This window comes from Anabrus simplex, chromosome 1 (assembly GCF_040414725.1).
Source record: "Anabrus simplex isolate iqAnaSimp1 chromosome 1, ASM4041472v1, whole genome shotgun sequence".
NCBI classification, from domain to species: Eukaryota; Metazoa; Arthropoda; class Insecta; order Orthoptera; family Tettigoniidae; genus Anabrus; species Anabrus simplex.
In genome coordinates, this window is record NC_090265.1 from 654,760,144 (window position 1) to 654,788,076 (window position 27,933).

Sequence of the window (27,933 nt, forward strand, 5' to 3'; positions counted from 1 at the left end):
TTTGGTCGAGATCTATTCAGCCGTTTCGCCGTGATGGTGGAACAAACAGACAGGAAAAATAAAAACCACCGATGCGGTCTTGAGTTGACCTAAAACGCATAAATTGGCAAAACAAATGAAATTACTGACAGCGGACCCACTACAATTTTATTTATCTGTGCTCAATAATTTGGGTGGCACTTAACCAAGAAATTACTGAACAAATGCATCGCGTACGTGTCGAGCCGACTCGTGCTTAAAATATATTTTACATACGAAAATACGGTGTTGCAATCTTAACGGTCTCAACCATGTCAACAGCTGAGATTCAGACTGGCGGCTCATGCTTGTCGGGTAGAAGGTCAAGAACTATGCACGCGCCTCCCGTACAGGTGCTTAGGTCTCGGAGGCTAGAAACGCCGCTGGACGGTCTGAGTTTATAAGAGAGAACGTATATGGGAAATAGGGAACGACCGACTTACATAACGCCCGTAAATTACCATCTTCTTTTGTTTTACGTCGCACCGACACAGATAGGTCTTATGGCGACGATGGGAGAGGAAAGGCCTGGGAATGGGAAGGAAGCCGCCGTGGTCTTAATTAACGTACAGCCCCAGCATTTGCCTGGTGTGAAAATGGGAAACCACGGAAAACCATCTTCAGGGCTGCCGACAGTGGGGTTCGAACCCACTATGTCCCGGGTGTGAGTTCACAGCTGCGCGCTCCTAACCGCACGGCCAACTCGCCCGGTAATTACCATCTTCATCCCCTTTCGTTTTTAGTATAGTTTTTAGCAATCATGTGAGTTCACTTACAGCTCGGGGCCTCACCTGTTAGAGGGAATACGACGCTACTGGTTGACCTACAGGCTAATTGAAGGTAAGAAGCTAAAAGATCACAAATACCGGTTGTCTCACCTGAGAGTCATAAGGTGCATTTTCTCTCGTGTTTTGGAAGATATTTTCAATTTCGCTTTTGTAATGTGTAAGTACAGTCACCTCTAACAGAAACTGCTCTTCCTGCACGTCATGCGCCGTTCTGTGTCAAAGGAAAACATCGTTTAGGTTCTCACTGCAAACTGAATTTTGTACAAAGTGTAATTGTATGTGCCAGATCGCTAAGCAGCCTAACACAATCTTCCGTTCAAGAACATTTATGTACGGTAACAGTACAGCTTCCCTGGGCGCGCTGCCTTTTAGTGTCAAACAGCAGCCTCACTGAGACACTACTGGAAATAATAAATATCCTTCTTCTTGTAATCTCAATAAAATCCTTGAAAGGAATATCATAATAGACTATTTTGATGCTGCTTTATCGATTGACCATATAAAATTACACTTTAAACAACATTTTCTTTGCAGTGAGAAACTAAACGATGTTTTGTGTTGACACTGGATGTTGCATGACGTACAGGATGTTCGATGTGAAGCTTCACCGGCATGTAGAGGTCTTAAGTTCTTCGTCTTCCGGGCTGAACCATGTTGTTGATTTCTAAACATTCCGCACAATTTGCAGACGTTACAAATACATTACAGCGAAATTGATAGCACCCTTCAGGGTTGTTTTTTTCACTCGGACTCAGCGAGGGATCCGACCTCTACCGCCTCAAGGGCAGTGTCCTGGAGCGTGAGACATTGGGTCGAAAGATACAACTGGGGAGGATGACCAGTACCTCGCCCAGGCGGCCTCACCTGCTATGCTGAACAGGGGCCTTTTGGGGGGATGGGAAGATTGGAGGGGATAGACAAGGAAGAGGGGAAGGAAGCGGCCGTGGCCTTAAGTTAGGTACCATCCCGCCATTTGCCAGGAGGAGAAGTGGGAAACCAAGGAAAAACCACTTCCAGGATGGCTGAGGTGGGAATAGAACCCACCTCTACTCATTTGACCTCCCGAGGCTGAGTGGACCCCGTTTCAGCCCTCGTACCACTTTTCAAATTTCGTGGCAGAGCCGGGAATCGAACCCGGGCCTCCGGGGGCGGCAGCTAATCACACTAACCACTACACCACAGAAGCTGACGAGGGGAACCCGCCAAGTGTAAAAACCCGATTTCCCAGAACCTTCTCTCAGTGAAAGAGGGACCGAAATAGGCGAGAACATGTCTCGGCTTATCCATAGACACTTGACCGTTTCCAAGGAATTGACGATGGTAGTTTCCGACGTGCTTTATGTGTCTTTTATTGCGTAACAAGTTCACCCAACGCGGCCTTACATTTTCGCGTACCGTGTTCAAATCCCAATTAATTCCTTTTTGATTGTTTTCCTCATTATCTACTTGTCTCCATTGACGATTACTACACGAATGTTCCATACCAAGTTAGTGGATACAAGGACGTTATGTTGATTATAAAATTACAACTGGGTTTCATTATAACTGTTATGTATTTATTATATATATTATGTATGTGTGTGTCAGACTCATTGGCTGAATGGTGAGCGTTGGGGCCTTCGGTTCAGAGGGCCCCAGGTTCGATTTACGTCCGAGTCGGGGATTTTAATCGACTCTGATTAATTCTTCTGGCCCCAGGACTGGGTGTTTGTGTTAGCCCTAATACTTCCCTCTTCACACTCAGACAAAACACTACACTAACAACCACTACAGAAACACGCAATAGTGATTATATCCCTCCATATAGGGTTGGAGTCAGGAAGGGTATCCGTCCGTAAAACAAGGTTACCGCGTGGTTAGGGGCGCGCAGCTGTGAGCTTGCATCCGGGAGATAAATGGTTCGAACCCCACTGTCGGCAGCCCTGAGGGTGGTTTTCTGTGGTTTCCCATTTTTACACAAGGCAAATGCTGGGGCTGAACTTTAATTAAGGCTACGACCGCTTTTCTCACAGTCCAAGCGCTTTCCTATCCCATCGTCGCCATAAGACCTGTCTGTGTCGGTGCGACGTAAGGCAAGTAGCAAAAAAAAAAACCACGGTCAAATCTACATGTGCGACACAGTTCGCACTCGCGACCCCACAGTTGTGGGAAAAGCACTATAAAATAACATATATATTGTGACCGTGAGGCCACAAATGAAAGAACAGGTGTTGGTGCGGCTTGTGTCTGCTTGTCGGCGAGATGGGGTGCGCGCGACCTTGACAGGGGCGAGAACGAGTTTTTTTGTGCAGAGAGCGGCCGACCGGCTAACGGAATAAAAATAAAAAAAATGAAGGTTGGTGACTGGAAGAAGGAGGCCAGCGCGTGTCACCTATAATTGCGAGGAATGATATGAATGAAATACTTGTAATATCTTTGGTGGCGACGTGCATAATTACGGAAGGCTCAAGGACTAAAGTAAAATAAACTGGATAAAAGAATAGCACATTTGGAGGATATAAATTAAAAACTGAAATTTTGGAATAATTTGCACGACCTTGTGGCTAAGATGGTGATGAAGTTGTAGATTCGTACAGGAGAAGAATTTAGCCCCTCAATTGACTTCACTTCCGTGCATGTGCACCAGACATGATATTTAAGTCATGTGATACGAAGACTCGTTCTCACACACCCTCTGGCGTGTCTTGGACTATCACCTTCAGTCGCTCAGCGTGGAACGTCGCTTCACTCCTGTGCTCTACACGTCTGAAAATTGGGTATAATTTAGAACAGTGCTGTGATCAGACGTTGGATGTGCAGACATTAATCCCTTAAGTACGTGTCATTTTCAAAATACTGTTACGTGTGTGCTTGGAGCCTACTCTAAAACATTTTGTGTAAGTTTCAGCTGTCTTACGAGTGGACGCGGAAGACGTGGACGTGAATAAATTCCAGAAGAGGACGGAATCTCACATCATGGATTATCAGTGCTTCACCATGAGGTTCTAAACCTTTGACCATCGTTGGCGGCGCCGGGATGCAGATTCTTTCTTCCTGGCATGGCTGATTGAGAACCCAGACTTCCAGACATGAAGATTCATCTATAAGTTAAGTCGATTACGTCTCAGTTATATCTGTTCTATGTAGTTTTGTTCTATTCTTTCTTTTCCTTAGTAAGCTATTTTGATACTTTTTATGGCAGTTTATTTGCTCGAATACGTCATAAAACTGACACATGTGGTTATTTAATGACCATGTGGCCATGAATTTGACAGTGAGGGTTCTGATAGAGTTATCCATGTGTTATCGATACCATCTTTGCTTATTGTGTAAATTTCGTCACGAATATGAATTAGTCTATGTTTGATGGATTTAATGGTAGAATATTTCGTCCGTATTTTCTATATTTTCCTTGTATTTGAACTTCTACTTGTACCTCGTGTCTGAGACAACGTGTCATCGGGATATTGAGTCCGAATTCTATGTGCGAATTTAATGTGAACATGTGCATTGGAAGCATGTGATAATTAATTGGATGTAATTAATCATCGAGACACTTTTAAGCGGATATTATGTATTTGTAGGACGATGGTAGGTCCTGATATTTCACGGCTATATATTTGAGATTAAGATGCGACAGGTTAAAGTCGTTATTGTGGTACATTGTACGTATAGAGTGTATGGAATAATTGGTATGAATCTTCGCGATACTGAGCTTTTCACATGTTTATGGATTATTCGCGATAAATGTAGTGTAGCCTCATATTAGTGTCTTCAGATGAAGAAAATGAAAGTCCATGTTTATCGATGTACTTTTAATTCGTGGGAATATCCTAAATTTTCTCAAGTAATCCAGTGATTTCAATCTCAAGGTACAGATGAATGTTCGAGAAGGCCCTAGGTCTAAAGAACAAGTCTTCGACGAAATATCTAAATAATGTCTGATTCGTGATTATACCAGCTCATTCGTTGATGTAATTTTTACTCTCATGTGATAACTCAATCTTGCTGTAACTAAATAAATTTGTTAATAGGAGAGTAAAACGGTTGATCGACACTCGTCGACATGTACATAGTGTAGATATTTTCTTCGTAGTACTCACAGTCTTCTTACCAATTTCCGTAGTTAGCTGTAGAAGTAGTGATTTATTAGTATTTAGAGGGTTATTTCTTTTGTGTGTTCTATTCTGAAACATGTGACACTGATATTATCGATTGATAGTGGACAGGATCTCCACATGGATGGTATTATCTCCATTTATTTACGTTTGCAAGCCCGAGAGGCGTTTTATTTAGTTTAATCATTGGTCAAATACTTAACGTTCAATATAAATTCTCACGAAAGGAGATGTGAGACGACGTGAACAGGTATATCCGACGTCTCGGATTAACTTAGAGAAAACCAAGGCAAATTCAACTTTTCATTTTTGTTAAGATAACGACTGTAAATTTTATTATTTTGTCATAAGTGTTAACTTTTTGAATCTTGGTTATTTTCTTTATTAAATTCGTTCTTACAATTACTGCATTTTTTCCAGATTATCGATGAAGGCTTGGCCCAGACCTCATTTTTCTGAATGAAAATTTTTAATTCAACTTTAAACAAATAACTTAATAACTTTGAAGACGATAAAAAAAAATTTTTACAATGTAAATACTCTGTTAGAATGTCAGGGAAACAACTGCCGTGTACCATCCCATTTGTGTGTGTGCCTAGGTTTGTTACATCAAGAGCCAGATAAAATTCCTTAACGTAACGATCATAATCATAATCATAGATTTCAGGATGGCCAATACTGCATTTAATTGAATAAAAGTGTCATATTTGTTTTCTACTTGGAACGCACTCATTTGATGAACCCTATGATAATCCTGCCACATTCATTTATTTTATAAGCCTACGGCCACCGAACTGAGCACCCCTGGGGTGTCTCGTGTTCGATGACTGACTAGGACGGGCACATCTTAGTGGCTTTTCCCATCCGTGGGGCTCGATTTGTGGCTTAAAATGTGGCTTAATCCATCGTGGAACTTGATTAATTGCTTCTCCACGTGGTTTAAATTGACTTGCTCAAATTATTAATTATCCACGGTTCGGCAGGTTCATTTCAGATTTAATGCCATCCCAGTTAGGTAGAATTCTAACAGAGTACGCGGAATTTTCAGAGTATTTTACTTAAGATTATGTGTTTCACATGGAAAAATGAGGGTTAGGAATTTTCTTCATGAAACTTGAATTTGCCTTATCAAAATCAACATGTCTGGGGGGAAAGTTTCTGCATTTCGGCGTTTGCTGACACAGGTCACTTTATGAATAATAGAATGGATCTCGAGGAGATTAGGAGGTTATTAGAGACTCTGACAGTAGAGAGTAGGGGAGCACAGGAAGAGTGTAGGAGAGCACAGGAGGAAAATAAAGAGGAATTCAGAAAAATACAGGAAGAGAATAGGAGAGCACAAGACGAGAATAAGGAGGAATTCAGAAAAATACAGGAAGAGAATAGGAGAGCACAGGACGAGAATAGAAAAATTCAGGAAGATAGTAATGAACGGTTGAGTCAAAAATTGAACATTATGGGTGCTGCGATACAGGAAGAGGCGAAAAAAGGTCGTGACGAACTATATGCAAAACTGGAGGAAACTAGTTGTCGGATTGACAATATCGTGTTAGAGTGCAGGGAAAATCAGAAAAAAACCCTGGAACAAGTTGTTACTTTGACGAGCCAGATTAAAGAGGATAATAAGGTTATCACCGGGAAGGTCACCGCTCTTCAGAGTGACGTAGTCCTAGTCAGAAACAACATTGAATCAGTGAGGAAGGAGATAGATGTTATAAAGGTAGAGATTTCTACGGCACAAGAAGAGATGTCAGAACAAGTGAAAAATCTTAGAGGAGAGGTCACCGAAGACTTGAAGAAAATAAAAGAGAAGGTCGACGATGATCTCCGTTCCGTAAAGGACAGTATCTCAGTCAACCAAATGGAGATACAAGATATTTCACTCCAGTTCGATGATATCAAGAGCATGATTGACAAAGACAAGTCGGAAATACTCGAGCAAATTATCAATCTTGCCGGAGATGTCAAGTCCGGGAAACAGAAGATGGAGGAAAATATGGACGCCCTCCAAAAATTAGAAAAAGAAGTAGGATTCTTGAAGTTGCAGGATAGGAGCACTAGGGTCTTAGTGACATCATTAATGGACCGACAGAGTAATGTCGAAGAGGTCGTACAGGCTAAATCTACTGTAACAGAAGGAATATCGCCCATAGCTGAATCGTCTCAAAATATTACCCACGTTGAACAACCCACAGTAAATCCCAGTACTACACCGGCACAAAGCGTACCTCAAATCATTAATTTTATCCGAATGAGCGAGGACAGGCCTAGAAAATTCAACAACTTAAACGGGGTCACGCCTAAAAATTTCATTAGGGACCTTGATGAATATATTCGTGAACAGAAGATCCCTACTGAAAAACATCTGCGAACAGCGGAGAAATTTTTAGAGGGAGACGTGCTTAACTGGTACCATGCTTTCCGTTATACGTTTGAAGACTATGAAGGTTTCAAGCGCTTATTCCTACAGAGATACTGGGGAGCGGATCTGCAACAAGCACTACGGTTGGATTTGTATTCACGAAAATACTCCACAGATGGGCAAACGCAGTACGCTAATTACTTCTGTAATCAAGTACGACGAATGAAAGACCTCGACACTCCACCATCTGAAAATGAGTTGGTCCAGGCGATAACAAAGCAGTTTCCTGTGGAAGTACAGCGCTTACTCATTGCTGCTAATGTTCAGACCGCCGTGCAGGCTGAGGCTATTCTCAGACAGCTCGACCACACCATGAATGTCTCAACAGTACCGAAAACTCAAAGGAGCAATACTTATCAGGTCAACGTAATAGACTCTCCGAAAAACCGGAATTCGCCTCCAACGCCTGAAAACGGAAATCAGAGTGGACCTAAAGAGTATAAAAACTATCCCAGAGCGTACGATCGTCGATGGGAAGAGAGAAGAATGAGACCCAGAGAGGACAGGATGGAAGATCCGAAGAATGTCCGAAGAAGGGGAAATTACAGGACACGGGATCGACCACAGGACTATAGACGGAATAGGCCTTATGATAGACCTAGATATTCTCCAGATCGTAACTACCGGAATTTCAGAGATGAAATGGAGAACCGTCATCGAGAAAGCATGAGGTACATTGAAGAATTACGGAAGGAAACTGAAAAAGGCTCAAAATGGAAGGACGCCATTCATAATCAAGACACCGATCCAGATGTGATGGGAGCCGAGAGCCCACAGTTCCAGCGACACCGGAATTCACCTCATGACGATAGATTAAATCCTTCGGCACCACAATATCAACCTGAAAATCAGGGCGCCAGAAGAAAGACTCCAATGTGAAGATATCAAACCATTACTCTCCTATGAACATTTATATTCAATGCCTCGAACCTAAGACTCTACCGTAAGGCAGAAGAGTGAAGAAAGAAAAAAAAGAAAAGACCCAGGTCGGCTATCGAAGAAATACCAGTTTGTGCCGTGCAGAATGACTACCGTTCAGACAACTGACAGATGCCTGCAATTATAAATACCATGGAAAATTAAACAGTGAAGTAGGCAGCATACGGACCACATTTTAAGGAATGACTACGATTGTAAAAATTTTTAATCTTGCTTAAAAATTTTTGTCCCAGTAAGAGGTGGATGTGACCGTGAGGCCACAAATGAAAGAACAGGTGTTGGTGCGGCTTGTGTCTGCTTGTCGGCGAGATGGGGTGCGCGCGACCTTGACAGGGGCGAGAACGAGTTTTTTTGTGCAGAGAGCGGCCGACCGGCTAACGGAATAAAAATAAAAAAAATGAAGGTTGGTGACTGGAAGAAGGAGGCCAGCGCGTGTCACCTATAATTGCGAGGAATGATATGAATGAAATACTTGTAATATCTTTGGTGGCGACGTGCATAATTACGGAAGGCTCAAGGACTAAAGTAAAATAAACTGGATAAAAGAATAGCACATTTGGAGGATATAAATTAAAAACTGAAATTTTGGAATAATTTGCACGACCTTGTGGCTAAGATGGTGATGAAGTTGTAGATTCGTACAGGAGAAGAATTTAGCCCCTCAATTGACTTCACTTCCGTGCATGTGCACCAGACATGATATTTAAGTCATGTGATACGAAGACTCGTTCTCACACACCCTCTGGCGTGTCTTGGACTATCACCTTCAGTCGCTCAGCGTGGAACGTCGCTTCACTCCTGTGCTCTACACGTCTGAAAATTGGGTATAATTTAGAACAGTGCTGTGATCAGACGTTGGATGTGCAGACATTAATCCCTTAAGTACGTGTCATTTTCAAAATACTGTTACGTGTGTGCTTGGAGCCTACTCTAAAACATTTTGTGTAAGTTTCAGCTGTCTTACGAGTGGACGCGGAAGACGTGGACGTGAATAAATTCCAGAAGAGGACGGAATCTCACATCATGGATTATCAGTGCTTCACCATGAGGTTCTAAACCTTTGACCATCGTTGGCGGCGCCGGGATGCAGATTCTTTCTTCCTGGCATGGCTGATTGAGAACCCAGACTTCCAGACATGAAGATTCATCTATAAGTTAAGTCGATTACGTCTCAGTTATATCTGTTCTATGTAGTTTTGTTCTATTCTTTCTTTTCCTTAGTAAGCTATTTTGATACTTTTTATGGCAGTTTATTTGCTCGAATACGTCATAAAACTGACACATGTGGTTATTTAATGACCATGTGGCCATGAATTTGACAGTGAGGGTTCTGATAGAGTTATCCATGTGTTATCGATACCATCTTTGCTTATTGTGTAAATTTCGTCACGAATATGAATTAGTCTATGTTTGATGGATTTAATGGTAGAATATTTCGTCCGTATTTTCTATATTTTCCTTGTATTTGAACTTCTACTTGTACCTCGTGTCTGAGACAACGTGTCATCGGGATATTGAGTCCGAATTCTATGTGCGAATTTAATGTGAACATGTGCATTGGAAGCATGTGATAATTAATTGGATGTAATTAATCATCGAGACACTTTTAAGCGGATATTATGTATTTGTAGGACGATGGTAGGTCCTGATATTTCACGGCTATATATTTGAGATTAAGATGCGACAGGTTAAAGTCGTTATTGTGGTACATTGTACGTATAGAGTGTATGGAATAATTGGTATGAATCTTCGCGATACTGAGCTTTTCACATGTTTATGGATTATTCGCGATAAATGTAGTGTAGCCTCATATTAGTGTCTTCAGATGAAGAAAATGAAAGTCCATGTTTATCGATGTACTTTTAATTCGTGGGAATATCCTAAATTTTCTCAAGTAATCCAGTGATTTCAATCTCAAGGTACAGATGAATGTTCGAGAAGGCCCTAGGTCTAAAGAACAAGTCTTCGACGAAATATCTAAATAATGTCTGATTCGTGATTATACCAGCTCATTCGTTGATGTAATTTTTACTCTCATGTGATAACTCAATCTTGCTGTAACTAAATAAATTTGTTAATAGGAGAGTAAAACGGTTGATCGACACTCGTCGACATGTACATAGTGTAGATATTTTCTTCGTAGTACTCACAGTCTTCTTACCAATTTCCGTAGTTAGCTGTAGAAGTAGTGATTTATTAGTATTTAGAGGGTTATTTCTTTTGTGTGTTCTATTCTGAAACATGTGACACTGATATTATCGATTGATAGTGGACAGGATCTCCACATGGATGGTATTATCTCCATTTATTTACGTTTGCAAGCCCGAGAGGCGTTTTATTTAGTTTAATCATTGGTCAAATACTTAACGTTCAATATAAATTCTCACGAAAGGAGATGTGAGACGACGTGAACAGGTATATCCGACGTCTCGGATTAACTTAGAGAAAACCAAGGCAAATTCAACTTTTCATTTTTGTTAAGATAACGACTGTAAATTTTATTATTTTGTCATAAGTGTTAACTTTTTGAATCTTGGTTATTTTCTTTATTAAATTCGTTCTTACAATTACTGCATTTTTTCCAGATTATCGATGAAGGCTTGGCCCAGACCTCATTTTTCTGAATGAAAATTTTTAATTCAACTTTAAACAAATAACTTAATAACTTTGAAGACGATAAAAAAAAATTTTTACAATGTAAATACTCTGTTAGAATGTCAGGGAAACAACTGCCGTGTACCATCCCATTTGTGTGTGTGCCTAGGTTTGTTACATCAAGAGCCAGATAAAATTCCTTAACGTAACGATCATAATCATAATCATAGATTTCAGGATGGCCAATACTGCATTTAATTGAATAAAAGTGTCATATTTGTTTTCTACTTGGAACGCACTCATTTGATGAACCCTATGATAATCCTGCCACATTCATTTATTTTATAAGCCTACGGCCACCGAACTGAGCACCCCTGGGGTGTCTCGTGTTCGATGACTGACTAGGACGGGCACAATATGTATGTCCTATTTTTTCAGAGATTACAGTAATTTTTAAATTCATTCTTATACGTATTACCGCACCGAGCTCGATAGCTGCAGTCGCTTAATTGCGGCCAGTATCCAGTATTCGGGAGATAGTAGGTTCGAACCCCACTGTCGGCAGCCCTGAAAATGGTTTTCCGTGGTTTCCCATTTTCACACCAGGCAAATGCTGGGGCTGTACCTTAATTAAGGCCACGGCCGCTTCCTTCCCACTCCTAGCCCTTCCCTGTCCCATCGTCGCCATAAGACCTATCTGTGTCGGTGCGACGTAAAGCAACTTGCGTATTACCGCTTCAGGGAGATACGGGGCATTCCCTTGGATGATACCGATCGTGATAACATTCCAAACTTAGACATTTCGCACACTACGAGGATCGCGCAGAGGCAGGTTTGTCACAGTTATATCTCTGGGTGGGAATGTCACCCAAGAAAGGAACTTCGTTAACACTACTGAAGATTTCACACGTTGGCGATAATTTTGCGGCAAACCACGCACAATGGATCATTTTTTCCAAATAAAACAAAATCAAATAAGTTGTTTCATTGATTTGTTTATTGATACTTTCTAATTCATTTACCAAACAGAACAAAGATGAATAAGGGCATGCGATATTTTAAAATACATTGAGCACAACCATTCGTGTAGTAATGGTCAATGGAAAAAGTAAAAAAACGAACAAAAGTTCATCGGGATTTGAACACGATACGCAAAATTGTGAGCCGTGGCGAACGGCACTCCACCGCCACGTCGGTTTAAATTAATACGAACTAATAGGCAGGTAAAACACGTCGGAATCTTCGACTGTTATTTTGTTGGAAATGGTCGGTTGTCTACGGATAAGCTTATTCCTGGTACATCTGGTTGTTACTCCCCGCGTGAGATGTGCGCACGATATTCTGTTAATAAAGTGTAGCGAATGATTCGCATCACATATTAAGATCATGTGGAAGGTTTTCAGTTTTCATTTTTACCAAGTCCCTGTGCTTTTAGGAAGTGGAAAATCGTGCTAGGTGAAATTATCGTGAACATATTTCAAAATGTAATTAAGTGAATGTTTGCAAAATGCTCTTCATGCAAGTAACGCGGTAACCATGCATATCAGTGAAGGAGTCTTCAAATTGTATAAAAATGGAAGCAATAAATTGTGAGATGGGTGAGGAGATGTTATTAAGAAGACCTTAAGTATTCATTCATAGCAAAAAGAAATGAGGAACCGGCTGGCTTGTAGTAAAATGCACCATCCGTTTTAATGACTTTTCTTGTGTAAAAAGTTTAAAAAGTTGGAATGATACTGTTTAAGTACTACTTTTTGTGATATTATACATCGCACTCCACACTTTGATGTTATACGTTGTAGGTTATTTACAACTTTTCATCTAGAAGCCCAAAAGAAGCCCGATGATGAGTAGAAGATAATGTTTAAAAAATTACAACTTTTTAGATCTGCATGGAGATCAAGAGTTATACGATATATTTTTTTCTTTTCATGAAAACCAAGGGAAGCAAGTGATCGCTAGCTAACCAATATCAGCTGGCCTGCTAGCACCTTACTTTCTACTTATAAGCGTCCCGCATGCAACAGCGACGAATGGGATGCCTAATGTCTGATTTTCACAGGGGTATTACTGCCTGTACGTTATTTACGTCAGAATATGAAGAGAGAACTGGACGGCCACTCGCTACCTGTTCCTCAGCGCTATCCGTCAAATATGCCCCCTTGCGTTGGTAAGCCTCGTTTTCTAACGCTCGGTAAAAGCCTGGTACAGCAGTATTACAGTTGCTGTCAACATATCGACAACGGCTGGTGTGTTCAGCAACGACGAATATACAGACATAATTTTAATCTATGAAGATATGGTCGTAATGCAGCCGAAGCTCGCAGACAGTATGCACAGAAGTTTCCAAATAGCCACCTGCCTTCTACGCACGTATTTCACCGAACGGATTTGCAGTTAATAGCTAATAGATCGTTCAAGGCACGTACCACATGCAAGCAAACTTTTGGTAGAGTGGAATATTCGTACGTCTATAAATTAATGAGTCATTAAACTTTATTTTCAGCATTTTGGTGTGTTTACAAATACACCCTGTCACAGAACGTGTGCATTAAAACGTTAAAATTTCACATCCGAAATGCAGCTTGTTGTAGCGCTCCTTTATAAACCAGCGATTAGTCAATATTAGAGCATGCGGGACACGTATAAGTAGAAATGTCGGAGTTGGAGGTCTACCTGGTATAAAAGGAAAAGGAAAAGAACGAAATTTATGACCTAATTATGTCCCACCAGAAATAAAAGAATAAGCTGAATTTGTTGATATTCCTAGTTCAGAATGAATTTCGTCAATTTTTAGAAGGATCTCTGAACTTTCTGAACAGTCATCTTTACAAGTGCCGGGCTGAGTAGTTCATACGGTAGAGAGCCGGTCTTCTGAACTCAAGTTGGGGGGGGGGGGTCGATCCCGCCTCAGTCTCGTGATATTTGACGGTGTTCAAATACGCCAGCCTCGCGATAATAGATTTACTAGCACTCAAAATAGGATAAAACTCTGGCAACTCAGAGTCTCCTAAAATCGTACGAGTATTTAGTGGGACGTTAAACCAGTAACAGTTTTTCTATCTTTATAACTAGCGACAAATTCTGCTTTTTATGATTAAATAATTACCATAATTATTTTATGGTTTAGAATTCTATTTTAATTAATTTTACAAAAATTAAATGTATGATACGTTTTGTCTGGTAGACGGACTTTAATTGAGAAACGTATTTCCAACGAGAGAAAACATACATTGATAGGAAGATCCGTCATATGAAAGAAAAAGAAACAATCAAACCGGACCACATCCATGTCAAAAATGGCACTGAATGTCACATTTGATGCCAATAAGTAAGAAATCCTACGGGGAGAATTGGCCCAAACATGACGTATCAGTGTAGCCAGTGTGGAGCCACTTCCAGAGCACGGGAACAGCAGCAACAAAACACTTTGTTTAATTTACTTTGTTGTATTCGATGATTTAATTTTATATATCTGTGTTTTCACTACAAATAAGTCATTCTGATCATTGCATATAATTAAATATAGTCAGCTATCTAATTACTGTAGTGAAATTTTTGCTTTTCATGGGAAGTTTTTAGAGTTTAAGTGCAAAAAGTACCAAATCCATTTTTAATTGAATATTTCTTAGACTAAAAAGTTTTAACAGAGATACTTTTTATAACAATTCTATCTGAAGATAACAAAAGTGATAAAATTAAATTTCAGTTAAAAGTTTACTCTCTGAGCGTTCTTTCTCTCTCCTTCAAAATTTTACTTTCGGATTTGCTTCCTTTTGGATAAAGCTTCTCAGTTGAGGAAGCACAGTGAAGTGCTATTTGACGATAATACACTATTTTCGATTTGGAACAATATATTGCTATTTCCTTTTCATATACATCAAATTCGGGTGTGTAAGAAGAAGTAAGACTATGCTTCCATAGAAGTCTTTTTTCAATAACAAATAGTTTCAAAAATGTTCACTTTTGAACAATATATTGCAATTTTCATTTCTAGATATGAAGTAGACTACATCGAATTCGAGTGTTCGGGAAGAAATAGGACTATGTATCCATAAATGCACCTTTAATTAAGAAAAATTCATTTCCAAAAATTACAATGATTTGCAATTTCAAAATACATTGCAATTTTGCTTTATGCACATACACCGTATTGCAGTATACTGGTAGCTATGTGTGAACACAATTAGTTTTCAATGAAGGAAAAATTAGTTTAAATATTTTAGAATAATTTGTAATTGTAAAAGTTTCTAGATATACAAGGTGTGTTCAAAAAGAAATCATACTTTTGAAATGGTGCGCCAACCGGCAGAGTGAGCGTGCTACGGCTACTGAGCGAACGTAGCGGCAGGTTTAGACAACAAAGTGCCATTTTTTGCGTTTCGCTTTGACCGTTAGTTGGCAAGCAATGGCCGTGCGAGTGTGTGTGTTTGAAATTTTGCTACAAACTTAGCAAAACATTCACGGAGACATTTCAATCAAATTTTGAGTGAAAACTTGGAATGCATCATGTCTCTGCAATAATAATGCCGCGTTTGTTGACTGACGATCAAAATCTGACTCGTGTTGAAATCAAACAGGAACTCCTTGTCACTGCCAATGACAATAAAAACTTCCTTAAGAACATTGTAACAGGCTATTAGACATGGCTTCATGGCTATGATATTGAAACGAAATCAGAGAGGAGATTCAGGACAAGAGAACTGCACGCCAAACCAAAAGGTACGTTCCAGGAGGCTTTACAAGAACGGGAGAAACGATGGGAACGGTGTATTGGCACTAGAAAGGACTGCTCTGAGGGAAACAGTGCTTAAAATGCTGTACAATATGCTACAAAGATGTTATAGCAAAAGTTCGGCTTCTTTTTGAACACCCTTCGTATATCATAGTCGAGTGTGCTGGAAGGAATAAGACTATGCGGGAAGGATTTTGTACCAAATTGAGTATTAAAGTTCCGTAATAGTCAATTTTCGCGTTACATACTATATTTTCTATGAAAGTGAACTAACTGAAGACAATTACGTCCAGAACTGCAATATCGAGAGAAGTAAGAGGTAATTATTGTGAGCCAGAGGATCAGTGTACGTGGTCTTATGCATTCACATACATACGCATCTATCTACCTACGTACATATACACATCAGCATTATAGACTTTTGTGCCTTTCAGCGTTCAGTCAGCATGCCGCCGTGAATTTACTAAACGTCGCCACAATCGTCTATTTGCAACTAGTACTGTTAGTCTTTATCCCCTCACTCCGACTACCTTCCTCCATTGTTCACACCTGTTTGCACAGCAATCATTCTCGCTGCGTTCATGTAAAGCAAAATAGGTCTAAAACACGCCGGTGTAGTTTCTTCCGAGAGCTGACTTCCTTCTTACAGAACATTGTTGATCACAAGTGCGAGCTCATTGCATTGGCTTTACTGCACGTTGATCCAATCTCACTTACTATGCTGCCATCCTAGGAGAACACACATCCTAAATACTTGAAATTATCTACCTGTTCCTAGGAGAACACACATCCTAAATATTTGAAATTATCTACCCGTTCCAGGTTTGTATCACCAATCTGACATTCATTTCTTTTGGATTTCTTACCTACTGGCATCAATTTAGTTTTGGGAAGGCTAATTTTCATACCATACTCATTGCACCTATTTTCAAGTTCCGAGTTATTAGACTTCAGGCTTTTGGCACCATCTGCCATTAATACCAAGTCGTCAGCATAGGCTAGATTGCTTACTAAAGTTCCAGCTAACTGAATCACTCCCTGCCACTTTATAGGCTACTTTTCAGCAGATGATACCTGTAAACTACGAACAACAAAGGTGAAATATTACAGCCTTGTCTAACCCCTATAACTACCCTGAACCAAGAACTGATTCTACCGTCAATTCTCACTGCAGCCAAATTGTCATCATATATGCCTTTCATCGAGTTTAATAATCTACCCCCCGTTCTATAGTCTCGCAGTATGGCGAACATCTTTTCACTCGGTACCCTGTCATTTGCCTTCTCTCGATCTACGAAACGTGTATCTACTTGAAAGAAACATTACATTTCAAAATCACTGTTTTCAGGTATTAATGTGAGCAATTGCAAATTTCTTGCATTTAATACTATCAACCAATAATGATGTATAAATCATTGTAAAAGTGTTTCATTGCAAGACATGTTCTATTGTGGGTGCATTTTTAAGAAGCGTGTGGAAAATGAGAGTGAGGAAAGAATTTCGACACTCACTGAAGCAAACAAAATTAACAGATTTTCTTGCAGAAAGACTATATTTTCGTCACTTTTGCAGAAAAAATACTTTGCAGCGAAGAAAAACTTAGTTCAAAAAGGTGTTCCTAAATATTTTATATATGCCAGGCTGTTCAGTGCAAGGGAATGAGAAAGAAGTGAAGTATTAATCAGTTAAAACCCTACCTGAGCCCCCCTGCGGGTCTGGGGGCGGCGTGAGGCGCTCCGAACTGCCACCCCCGCTCTGGCCCCCTACATATTCCCTCTTCTCTGAAGAGGAGGACGAGGGTTTTGTGTGGTCGTCCACAGCGATCACCTTGGTCGAGTTGCGCGGCAGGCTCTTCTCTGTAACGAGAAGCAGACAGCTCTATGAGGCACAAAGAACGGCCATACACAAGACTTTATTAAGTCTAAACACGGCCACAATTAAAAATAGCGTACCTGGGATGGCACGGTACATCCCACCAGGAGAAGAAAAATGATTTAAAAAATACAACTTTGTCAAGGTGAGCTGTTAAACACACATTGAACAAGATGAAATTAAAGTATACCTCCATTAATAAGTTCAGTGTTGTATGGAATGATTAATTATTTAAGGAAATTCGGCATTGCATTTCAAGTATTAACATACAATCATTGAAGTAATGACAGTCAAATATTAAATATGTATGCCTTGTTTAACGAGCTTATTATTTATTTAAAAACTTCTCTCAACGGAAGGTTTCCACAATAAAGAATACTGAAAAATAATGAGAAACGAAATGTATAATTTTAATATTATTAAAACACAAGATTTGTAACTGATAATAATAATTTCTTGGCAAAGAAATTCAGCCTTGTAAAGATAACAGTAATATAGTAAACAATTCTGGAAATTTTAAATTAAAATAGATCCAAAATTTACTATTAAGCGAAGAATAGTCCCTTGAACTCTTACCATAAGCTGCATCACTTTAATGCCTCTCAATCCAAATTTTGTAATAACTGTTTTCGAATTTGCTTTACGTCGCACCGGCACAGAGAGGCCTTACGTGACGATGGGATAGGAAGGGCTAGGAGTGGGAAGGAAGCGGCCGTGACCTTAATTAAGGTACAGCCCTAGCATTTGCCTGGTGTGAAAATGGGAAGCCACAGAAAATCATCTTCAGGGCTGCTGATAGTGGGGTTCAAACCCACTCTCTGCCGAATACTGGATTCTGTCGAGCTCGGTTTTTTGTGTTTAGTGAGGTAGCATGGTTAGCTCTACACCTGGCCACCTTTACAGCCAGGAATTAGCCTGGTACTCATTTTTGGGGTAGGCTGAGCGAACCTCTGGCCTACGTGCACCTCCGGAGGTGGAACTCTCGTTTTAAACATTTTTTGGCTTCGTTATGGGGAATCGAACCTACGTCCTTCTGGGTCTGGGGCATATGCATAGATACAATAAATATCCAACAAACATTCTGTAAGTGTTATGAAAGAAGTGAAAAAAGAAGTCTTCGAAAGAAGATAATGGAAGATATGATGCAGTACACATGATGTGTAAAGAGGAATGAAGAGAATAGGTCAGAGAAGGGAACAACTGTTGCAGCGACAAGGCAATCAGTGCCTTTAGATGACGATGACGATGATGATGATGATGATGATGATGATGATGATGATGATGATGATGATGATGGTGATGATGATGATGATGGTGATGATCTGTACCAACTAGCTGTTGTATCCATCGTATTTTTACGATACCTTCGGCAACGAAGGCATCTAGTGGAAGTGAGTAGCTGCAGAAGAGGTATATAAATAAACAATAGTAGTCAGTGTAATGTTATTTTTTATTACCATCACCAGTTACCCCACAAGTTACAGGATTATGAACAATTGCAACGTTGTGAGATGGACAGCAGATAATGGTATGATGGTAAATGCCGTGAAAAGTCAGGTTGTAAGTTTCAGCAAGTGGAGGAGTCTTCTCAAGTTTAATTACCCTGTCAATGGGGTGAAAGTACCCGGGTGATAATACAAGGAAAGATCTTCTTTGAGGTATTCACATAAATGAGGTTGTAAGCCTAAACAAAGGTTACAGATATCTCCAAATAGTTATGAGGGTATTTAGGGGTTGAAATAAAGAAGTAAACGAGAGACAATATATGTCACTAGTAAGACCTCAACTAGCGTATGGTTCTAGTGAAGGGGATCCTCACCAGAATTATTTGATTTGAAAACTGGGGAATATTTACAGGAAAGCAGAACGATTTTTTATGGGTGATTTTCGACAAAGGAATAATGTTACTAAAATGTTGCAAACGTTGGGCTGAGAAGACTTCCGAGTAAGGAATCGGAAAGATTGACTAAGCGGAATGTTCTGAGCTGTCATTGGAGAGACAGCTTGTAAATATGTTAGCCGATGAATAAGGTGAGTGAAGCGCTTAAAAGGGGGAAATATGAAATACGAAATCAAAAGGACAAACTGGGGCAAATATTCGTTTATTTGAAGAGGATTGGAATAAACCAAAGGAGGTGCTCGATAAATTTGCAATTAATTTGAAATTATTTAAAAAATACTGGGAATCTACCATCTACCACCTGAGCGACAGCTCTAATTGCACATCGGTGGTTATGGACTTTGATTGTTAATTGTCATCGTCGGTTACTTTAGAAGTAACCATTGGTTACTAGAACTGTACAATAACTGTATAAATACCTGCAAGTTACCACGTGTGTGGAGGAAAACCAGAGTAATCGCAATTCTCGAAACAGGAATGGACCCAAACTATCCGAAAAATTACAGGCCTATCTCACTGTTTTGTCATCTGTACAATATCCTAGAACCGATGATCCTTAAAAGACTTACTGTGATCATTGAACCACTCCTCATCCCAGAGCAAGCAGAATTCCGAAAAGGGAAAAGTTGTACCTCACATGTCCTCCATCTGACACAGTATATCGAAGATGGATACGAAAATCATAAATCACAGGGGTGGCTTTTATCATCTTATCTGCTACATATGATACAGTTAATCTCTGTTTACTGTTGCTCAAACTATACAACATGACAAAGGATTACAACATGACAAGTGATTAGCAATCTTCTCCAAAATCATAGGTTCCTCATCGAATTTCAAAAACAAAATAATCGATGGAGGAAGGAAAAGAATGGTTTGCCACAAGCCAGTGTTCTCGCCCCTATGTTCTTCAATATCTATACCAATGACCAACCTTTTTTCCAGATGACACCACAAGCATCATATATGCGGATGATCGAGCTGTTGGTACTCATGGAAACTGCTTCGAGGTTGTAGAAGAAATGTTATCAGAGGCTCTTTATGAACTACCCTACTACTACAAAGAAGGCGAATTGAAGTCTAACCAATCTAAAATTCAGGGATGTGCCTTCTTTTTAACAGGCAGGATTCAAGGAAATTGCAGGTAGTATGAGAAGATACTGAACTAGATCACTGCCCAACACCTAAGTATCTAGGTCTATCAATGGATCGTGCTCTCACCTACAAACAATACTGCATGAACATCAAGCAGAAAGTGTCTTTTTTTTTGCTAGTTGCTTTACGTCGCACCGACACAGATAGGTCTTATTGCGACGATGGGACAGGAAAGGGCTAGGAGTGGGAAGGAAGCGGCCGTGGCCTTAATTAAGGTACAGCCCCAGCATTTGCCTGGTGTGAAAATGGGAAACCACGGAAAACCATCTTCAGGGCTGCCGACAGTGGGGTTCGAACCCACTATCTCCCGAATACTGGATACTGGCCGCACTTAAGCGACTGCAGCTATCGGGCTCGGTACAGAAAGTGTCAGCTAGAAACAACATCGTTCGCAAATTGTCTGGAACCAATTGGGGTACACATCCAAAGACGATGACAGCTACAGACATGGCTCTGTGCTACTCCGCTGCAGAGTACACGTGCCCTGTTTGGTACAGATCCAGTCATGCTAAACAAGTCGACATATCTCTAAATGAAACATGTCGGCTGTTCGGGACAGAATATACTGTTTGGCCTGGAATCGACCCACCAGATATTAGAAGAAAAGTTGCATCCATGAATGAGAGAACTAAAGCACTTGCCTCATATGCACACCCATTGTACGGAAATGAACCTGCCCACCGAAGATTGAGGTCTATGAGGAGTTTTCTGAATACCACCGAAGATTTAAACGAATCTGCTCAGTCCACAAGCTTGAGATAATGGAGAGCTAGAAATTCTCAACACTCTGGTTGGATTCTACCAACTGAACATCTCCCTCCAGGACATGAGGAACATTGGTGTACCTGGAAATCGTTGAACAGGCTTCGCACTTGTGTTGGTAGATCAAGAATCAATATGGTAAAGTAGGGCTTTCCTAGCGCACATCCATGCTATGTGAATGTGGTGAAAACCAAACCACAGCCCATTTGTCTTTTAAGTTGCACAATGCAGGACTTGATGGCTGCGACAACTAATTCTCGTGATTTGGCAAAATTCTCTGCAGACACTATTTGATATGAATATAATTAAGTACCATTATGTTATGTAAAATGTATGCTTCTGATATGAATAAATAAATAAACCTTAGACGCCTGCGAAAAATATAATAAACACGAATATCTACGTAAAGTAAAAATTCGTAAAATATAAAAGTTTGGAAAATATTATTTGTACTACATTCATTATATACTAATTATCGATTCAGCTGATATTTGATATTTGCTGGTTCGTCCCCGTTAATATTACTACGCCACTGGGTAATATTCAAATATAGCAGAGTACACAACCCGGATATTCTTCGAGTTAAATATAAAGTTTCTAGAAATACTTTTAAGTCATTTTTGCGTGGTGTAACAACAAACAAACAAACAAACAAACAAACAAACAGCAGTTGAACTGAACCTACTTTCGTCTTGTGTGGTACCTGATCCGAGCTAAATACAAAATATGAGGCAAGGAACTGAAGTCTACGGACAAAATTACAATATTATTTAAATACTGTGGTCGTGAACATTGTAATTAGAAGACCTGACCCGTTATATCCAAAATAAATAAATAAATAAATAAATAAATAAATAAATAAATAAATAAATCCGAGGTAAATACGAAGTGTGAGGAAAGGAAGTGAAGTCTACGGACAAAATTATAATGTTATTTATACTGTCATGAACATTGCAATTCGGACTCATGACTCGTTATATCTATATATATATAAAATAAGAGTTTTGTCTGTACATTGCTCAGAAATTAAATTTCTGTACCGGTCGCGTCCATAGTAACAAGGAAATGTACTTTTCAATTTTCCTTAATTTCTGTCTGTCTGTCTGTCTGTCTGTCTGTCTGTCTGTCTGTCTGTCTGTCTGTCTGTCTGTCTGTCTGTCTGTCTGTCTGTCTGTCTGTCTGTCTGTCTGTCTGTCTGTATGTAGTACACGCATCACGAGAAAACGACTGAAGAGAATTTAATGAAAATCGGTATATAAAGTCCGGGAATAGGCCGCTACAATCTAGGCTATAAATAATCTTATTCACGCTGAGAGAAATGGTGGTTTAGGGGAAGGCCTAAAATTTAATTCTCACATATTTATGTTCCTAGTGGCCCTATCTTATTGAAAATTGGTATGTAAAGTTCAAGAATAGGTCGTTACAATCTAGGCTATAACTAATCTTATTCAGGCTGAGAGAAATGGTAGTTTAGAGGAAGGCCTAAAATTTAATTCCCAAATATTTATGTTATTAGTGGTCCTATCTTAATGAAAATTAGTATATACGGTCAGGGAATAAGTTGCTATAATTTAGGCTGTAGATAATCGTATTCACGCGGAGGAGAATGGTACTTTAGGGGAAGGCCTAAAGTTTAATTCTCAAATATTTATGTTAGTGGTGTAAAGTCCGGGAATTGGTCGTTACAATCTACGCTATAAATAATCTTATTCAGGCTGAGAGAAATGGTAGTTTAAGGGGAGGTGAAAAATTTAATTCTCAGATATTTATGTTATTAGAGGTCCTATCTTGATGAAAATCGGTATGAAAAGTCTGGGAATAAGTCGCTATAATCTAGGCTATAAATAATTTTATTAACACGAGTGAAATGGTAGTTTTGTTATTAGTGGTCCTATCGACAAATACTAGGTAACCAAAGTTATATAGCATTAAATTTCCGATCATTTATATCCTGTACACTTTTACCGTACCGGCTATGATAACAGAGATATTAATGAATTTGGATTTTTGTTGCTTAAGCCCATACCAACGCCGAGTCACGAGAAAATGGGTAAACAGAATTTTGTGAAACTCGTTATATAATACAAGACAGAACAACTTTCAGAAGATTGATACAAAATTTCAATTGTTTCCAGGAGAAGGAAAAGATGAAAGGTAATAATAACATCTCGACACAAGAGAGGAGGAAACAGCACACTGAAAGGATGAATAGCTATTGGAAGTCAAGAAAAGAAGGATTAAGATGAATGCACAGGGTTACTTTCCGTGGTCCTTTCATGGCCAAAATCGAAGAAAGAAGAAAATGGGTATGTCAAGTCGGGGAATAACGAACTGCAGTCTACGCTGTAAATAATTTTGTAAGATGTCTTAATATCACAGAGTCGAAAGAAAACTAAATGTGATGGCCTAAAATATAGAAAGCTCATAACATTGATCAAAAATAACGTTACATTGACCATTGTTTCTTGTGATGTGCTTTGTGTCTCTGTTGCCACTTATATCCGATAGATACGATTACTGCTTTATAAAGAGTATTTTTTGCTATTTGCTTTACGTCCACCGACACAGATAGGTCTTATGGCCACGATGGGATAGGAAAGAGCTAGGAGTGGGAATGAAGCGGCCCTAGCCTTAATTACGGTACAGCCCCAGCATTTGCCTGCTTTGAAAATGGGAGGCCACGGAAATTCATCTTCAGGGCTGTCGACAGTGGGGTTCGAACCCATTACCTCCCAGATGCAAGCTCACAGCTGCGCGCCCCTAACCGCACGGCCAACTCGACCAGTCGACCGAGTATAACGGCCTGTCTGAATATTAGCGGAAAGTAGGTGGGGAGTTAGTTAACTTTCTTCTTTAGCATGCCATTCCTTGGTTCATAAATTTTCTGATACTACTGGTACGTAACAAACTGGTTCATCATAGCATGCGAGCTATTCAATCCCTACCCTGAGGCACTGATTGGAATGAGCAGTGTGCATATTTAACAGAATAATGACGGAGGAGTGTTCACGGCTGTCTGCGGCCTGGTCATTCCAGCACCGGAACTTTGAGCTGTCAGATCGTCACCGTAGTACTGTTCGTTAAAAGTGAGAAAATTTTTGGTTTTTCATTTGATCGAGTATTTCATATGATAACATTGCTTCTAATCGCTACATTCCTACTGACATTTTTGTAACGGCCTAAGTTGACTTCAGTTAGGAAAACCACAAAGACAGTATTTATGAGAATCCCGTAGCGAAGCACGGGTACATCAGCTAGTCCAAAATAAATAAATAAATAAATAAATAAATAAATAAATAAATAAATAAATAAATAAATAAATAAATAAATAAATGAGTGAATGAATGTCGAGGATGCTCAGCAGATACTATGTTTCTTCCACGAGAAATTCAGTAGCGTAAAATGGTGAATGTTCTCCTATGATAATATTCCCACAACTGCAGAATGTAAATGAGTCCTCATTTTATTCTGTTAGACAGCAGTACAGCTGCAGATAACTTAACGCTGGAGGCGAGCATTTGACAACTTTTCTCTCAGTGATGCTCATGTGCAAGCCTTTAACTTTAAAGTGTGACTGTGTAAAATATAAATATTCATATGAAACAAGCAAAAAGATAGATAAAATACGAAGGAAAATAAAAATATAGTTTAACTGTATTTTCGTACCGCGAATCAAAAACTGTAGCTAGAGTTTACTCGTACAACACGAACAATGCACTATTAAAACTCTTCATCTACGTCGTTATGAATAGCTATTACTTTGTTAGGGGCTGCCTGGCCGAGGCGGTAAAGGCGTGCTCGGCTCGCCCGGAAGGTCGTGGGTTCGAATCCCCGTCAGGAAGTCGTAAAATTTAAGAAACGAGATTTCCACTTCCGGAGGTGCATATGGCCCTGAGGTTCACTCAGCCTACACCAAAAATGAGTACCAGGTTAATTCCTGGGGGCAAAGGCGGCCAGGCGTAGAGCTAACCACTCTACCCCATCACATGCCGAGGTTAACAATGGTGGAAGTCTTTACCTTCCACTCCTCCAAGGGCCTTCATGGCCTGTACGGAGGTGACCTTGCTTTGCTATTACTTTGTTCAGTCAGCCCCAGTTTATTCAAACTGTTGAAATGTATATTTCAGAAATCAATTTATTAAGAAGAAACTCCGTGTTTCAGGCGACAGTACTCCGTCCTCTCACCGCCGGGTTCAGTGGTTTAAATCCCCGTCACTCCAAGTGGGATTTGTGCTGGACAAAGCAGAGGCGGAACAGGATTTTTTACGGGTATTCCGGTTTTCCCTGCCATCTTTCATTCCAGCGAAACTCTCTAATCATGTGTCAGTCATTAATCATTGCCTTCGGCAACCGGAACTATCCTCGCTGCTTCATTCATTCAATTCCTGACCAGGTTGAATGACTGGAAACAGGTGTGAATTTTTCAATATATTTTGGCTTCATTTTGAATGAAGGTAGCAAAAATTTGCGTTTTTCTGCAACATTTATTTTGCTATTTTCTTCAGATCGCACCGGCACAGACAGGTCTTAACACGACGATGGGATATGTCAGAGCTGGGATCGGTAAGAAAGCAACCGTGGCCTTAATTAAGATGAAGCCCTAGTATTTCGAGGTGTGAAAATGGGAAATTATAGAAAACCATCTTCAAAGCAGCCGAGAGTGGATTTCTAATCCATCATCTCCCGAATGCGAGCTCAAGCTACGTGACCCAACCACGTGGCCAACTCACTCGGTTGTTATCAAACAGTAGTCCTATGTACAGAATGCTCTTTGTTTATGGCGTATCACCATCCTGGCATTACTCACTTGTTTCGTTCATGGCTACCTTGATGCAAGTGTAATGGACTATTATAACTTGGAAACAATTCTCTAAACCCATGGATAAATAGTAGAAATATCGAGGTCGATTAGTAGGTATTATTATTATTATTATTATTATTATTATTATTATTATTATTATTATTATTATTATTTTTCATTTACTGTACATACTCTCTGCATGCTCCACTGCATGAGTAGTACTACATGCAGTTACAATACATTTCCTTACAAATGCACAAACATAAATTACATTTGAATAATTAAATTTCTAGATGACTGTTAATCTTACCAATATCAATCAATATCAGTCTTCCTTTTTCCTGAGAGCTTGAAAGTCTAGAGCATTAACAAATTTGGAAAATTCCTTGAAATACTTTTTTTAATAGCACAGATTTCTGCACTGGCCAATTATCACCTCTATTAACACTATTTATCAAGAATTGCCTAATATTTTTCACTTCACTGCACTCGAAAATTATATGATCTATTGTCTGAGGGCTGCTGTTACAGGAACACTCAGAGTTACGTATAATTTTAAGTCTGCGTAATTATGAAGCAATATTTCCATGTCCAGTCAGTATTGTAGTCATATTTGGTGTTAAGTTGATTTTGGATTTTAATCTGCCTGCAACTGTTGGAAAGAATTCCTTTGTAATTGTGCCTTTTGAAGTTTGTTCCCATTTTTGCTGCCATTCATGAATTGATTCTTCTCTGAGATTTTTCTTTAATGTAGAGATGGGTATTCTATCGAAACAGATTTAACTTAATTTTGCAGCCTCCTTTGCAATTTTATCAGCCAGTTCATTGCCTTCAACTCCTATATGTGCCTTAACCCATTCAAATTTTATTCTCCAATTATTTCTTTTTAGAATAGCTGTAGTCTTTCTTATATTCTCAATCAGTTGGTTATCATTTCTGAAGTCCGCAATGGAGTCAATTGCTATCTTACTATCTGTGTAGATAATTGCTTTCTTATCTTCATCATCCTCTGTCCTAGTAGTTACTAAGAATTCCAGAGATTTTAATATGGCTAATTGCTCCGCCTGATTATTCGAACAGTTGTCTTGCAATTTAAATTTCAATTGATCTATTAATTCATGAGATCTGTATATAGCTATGCCAGCTCCCACTCCTTCTTCACTTTTGCTTCCATCTGTGTAAATTTTCCATGGGATATATTCATTTAATGCTATTCTTGGATCTTCGGTACCAGGAAACTTGGCTGGGTGGAGCCATCTCATAGGTTTTTCTGGGTGATCAATAACATAATTCATAGTTGTTTTGCCTGATTTGATATTGTATAGAGTAACAAACTCTCTAGCCTTGATCTCTATTGGAGTAATTCCTGTGATGATGCACAGTGCCTCATGAGATACGGTACGGTACGATCTTGCTATTCTCGATAGAATAAGTCTTTGCACTCTCACGTATTTAATCACATTGCATTTCTTTTCCAGCGATTCTATCCAGATCGGTGCAGCATATATCAGCATTGGTAATATTGCTCCTTTATATATTATTTCCAAAGCCTGGTATTTTAGACCCCATCTTATTCTTGCCGATTTGGTAATGCATTTATTAATTTAATACATTTTTCACTGACTTTATTGATATGGTCATTGAACTTGAAGCGAGAGTCTATAGTTATTCCTAGATATTCCATCTTGTCTACTTGTTCAAGACGTTTCCAATTCATTATTATTATTATTATTATTATTATTATTATTATTATTATTATTATTATTATTATTTATTATTAATTATTAATAATATAATTTATTATTATTAAATAATAATAATAATAATAATAATAATAATAATAATAATA

The 27,933-nt window shown here is 39.3% G+C and overlaps 1 protein-coding gene across 1 annotated transcript in view; it reads right to left on the reverse strand.

Moving 5' to 3' along the window:
- DIP-delta (Dpr-interacting protein delta) overlaps positions 1–27,933 on the reverse strand; it is a 941,119-nt gene that overhangs the window by 167,674 nt on the left and 745,512 nt on the right. The window contains exon 7 of the mRNA XM_068229868.1: positions 17,292–17,450. Coding sequence (XP_068085969.1) covers positions 17,292–17,450 — 159 coding nt within the window. The remainder of the gene's footprint in view (positions 1–17,291; positions 17,451–27,933) is intronic.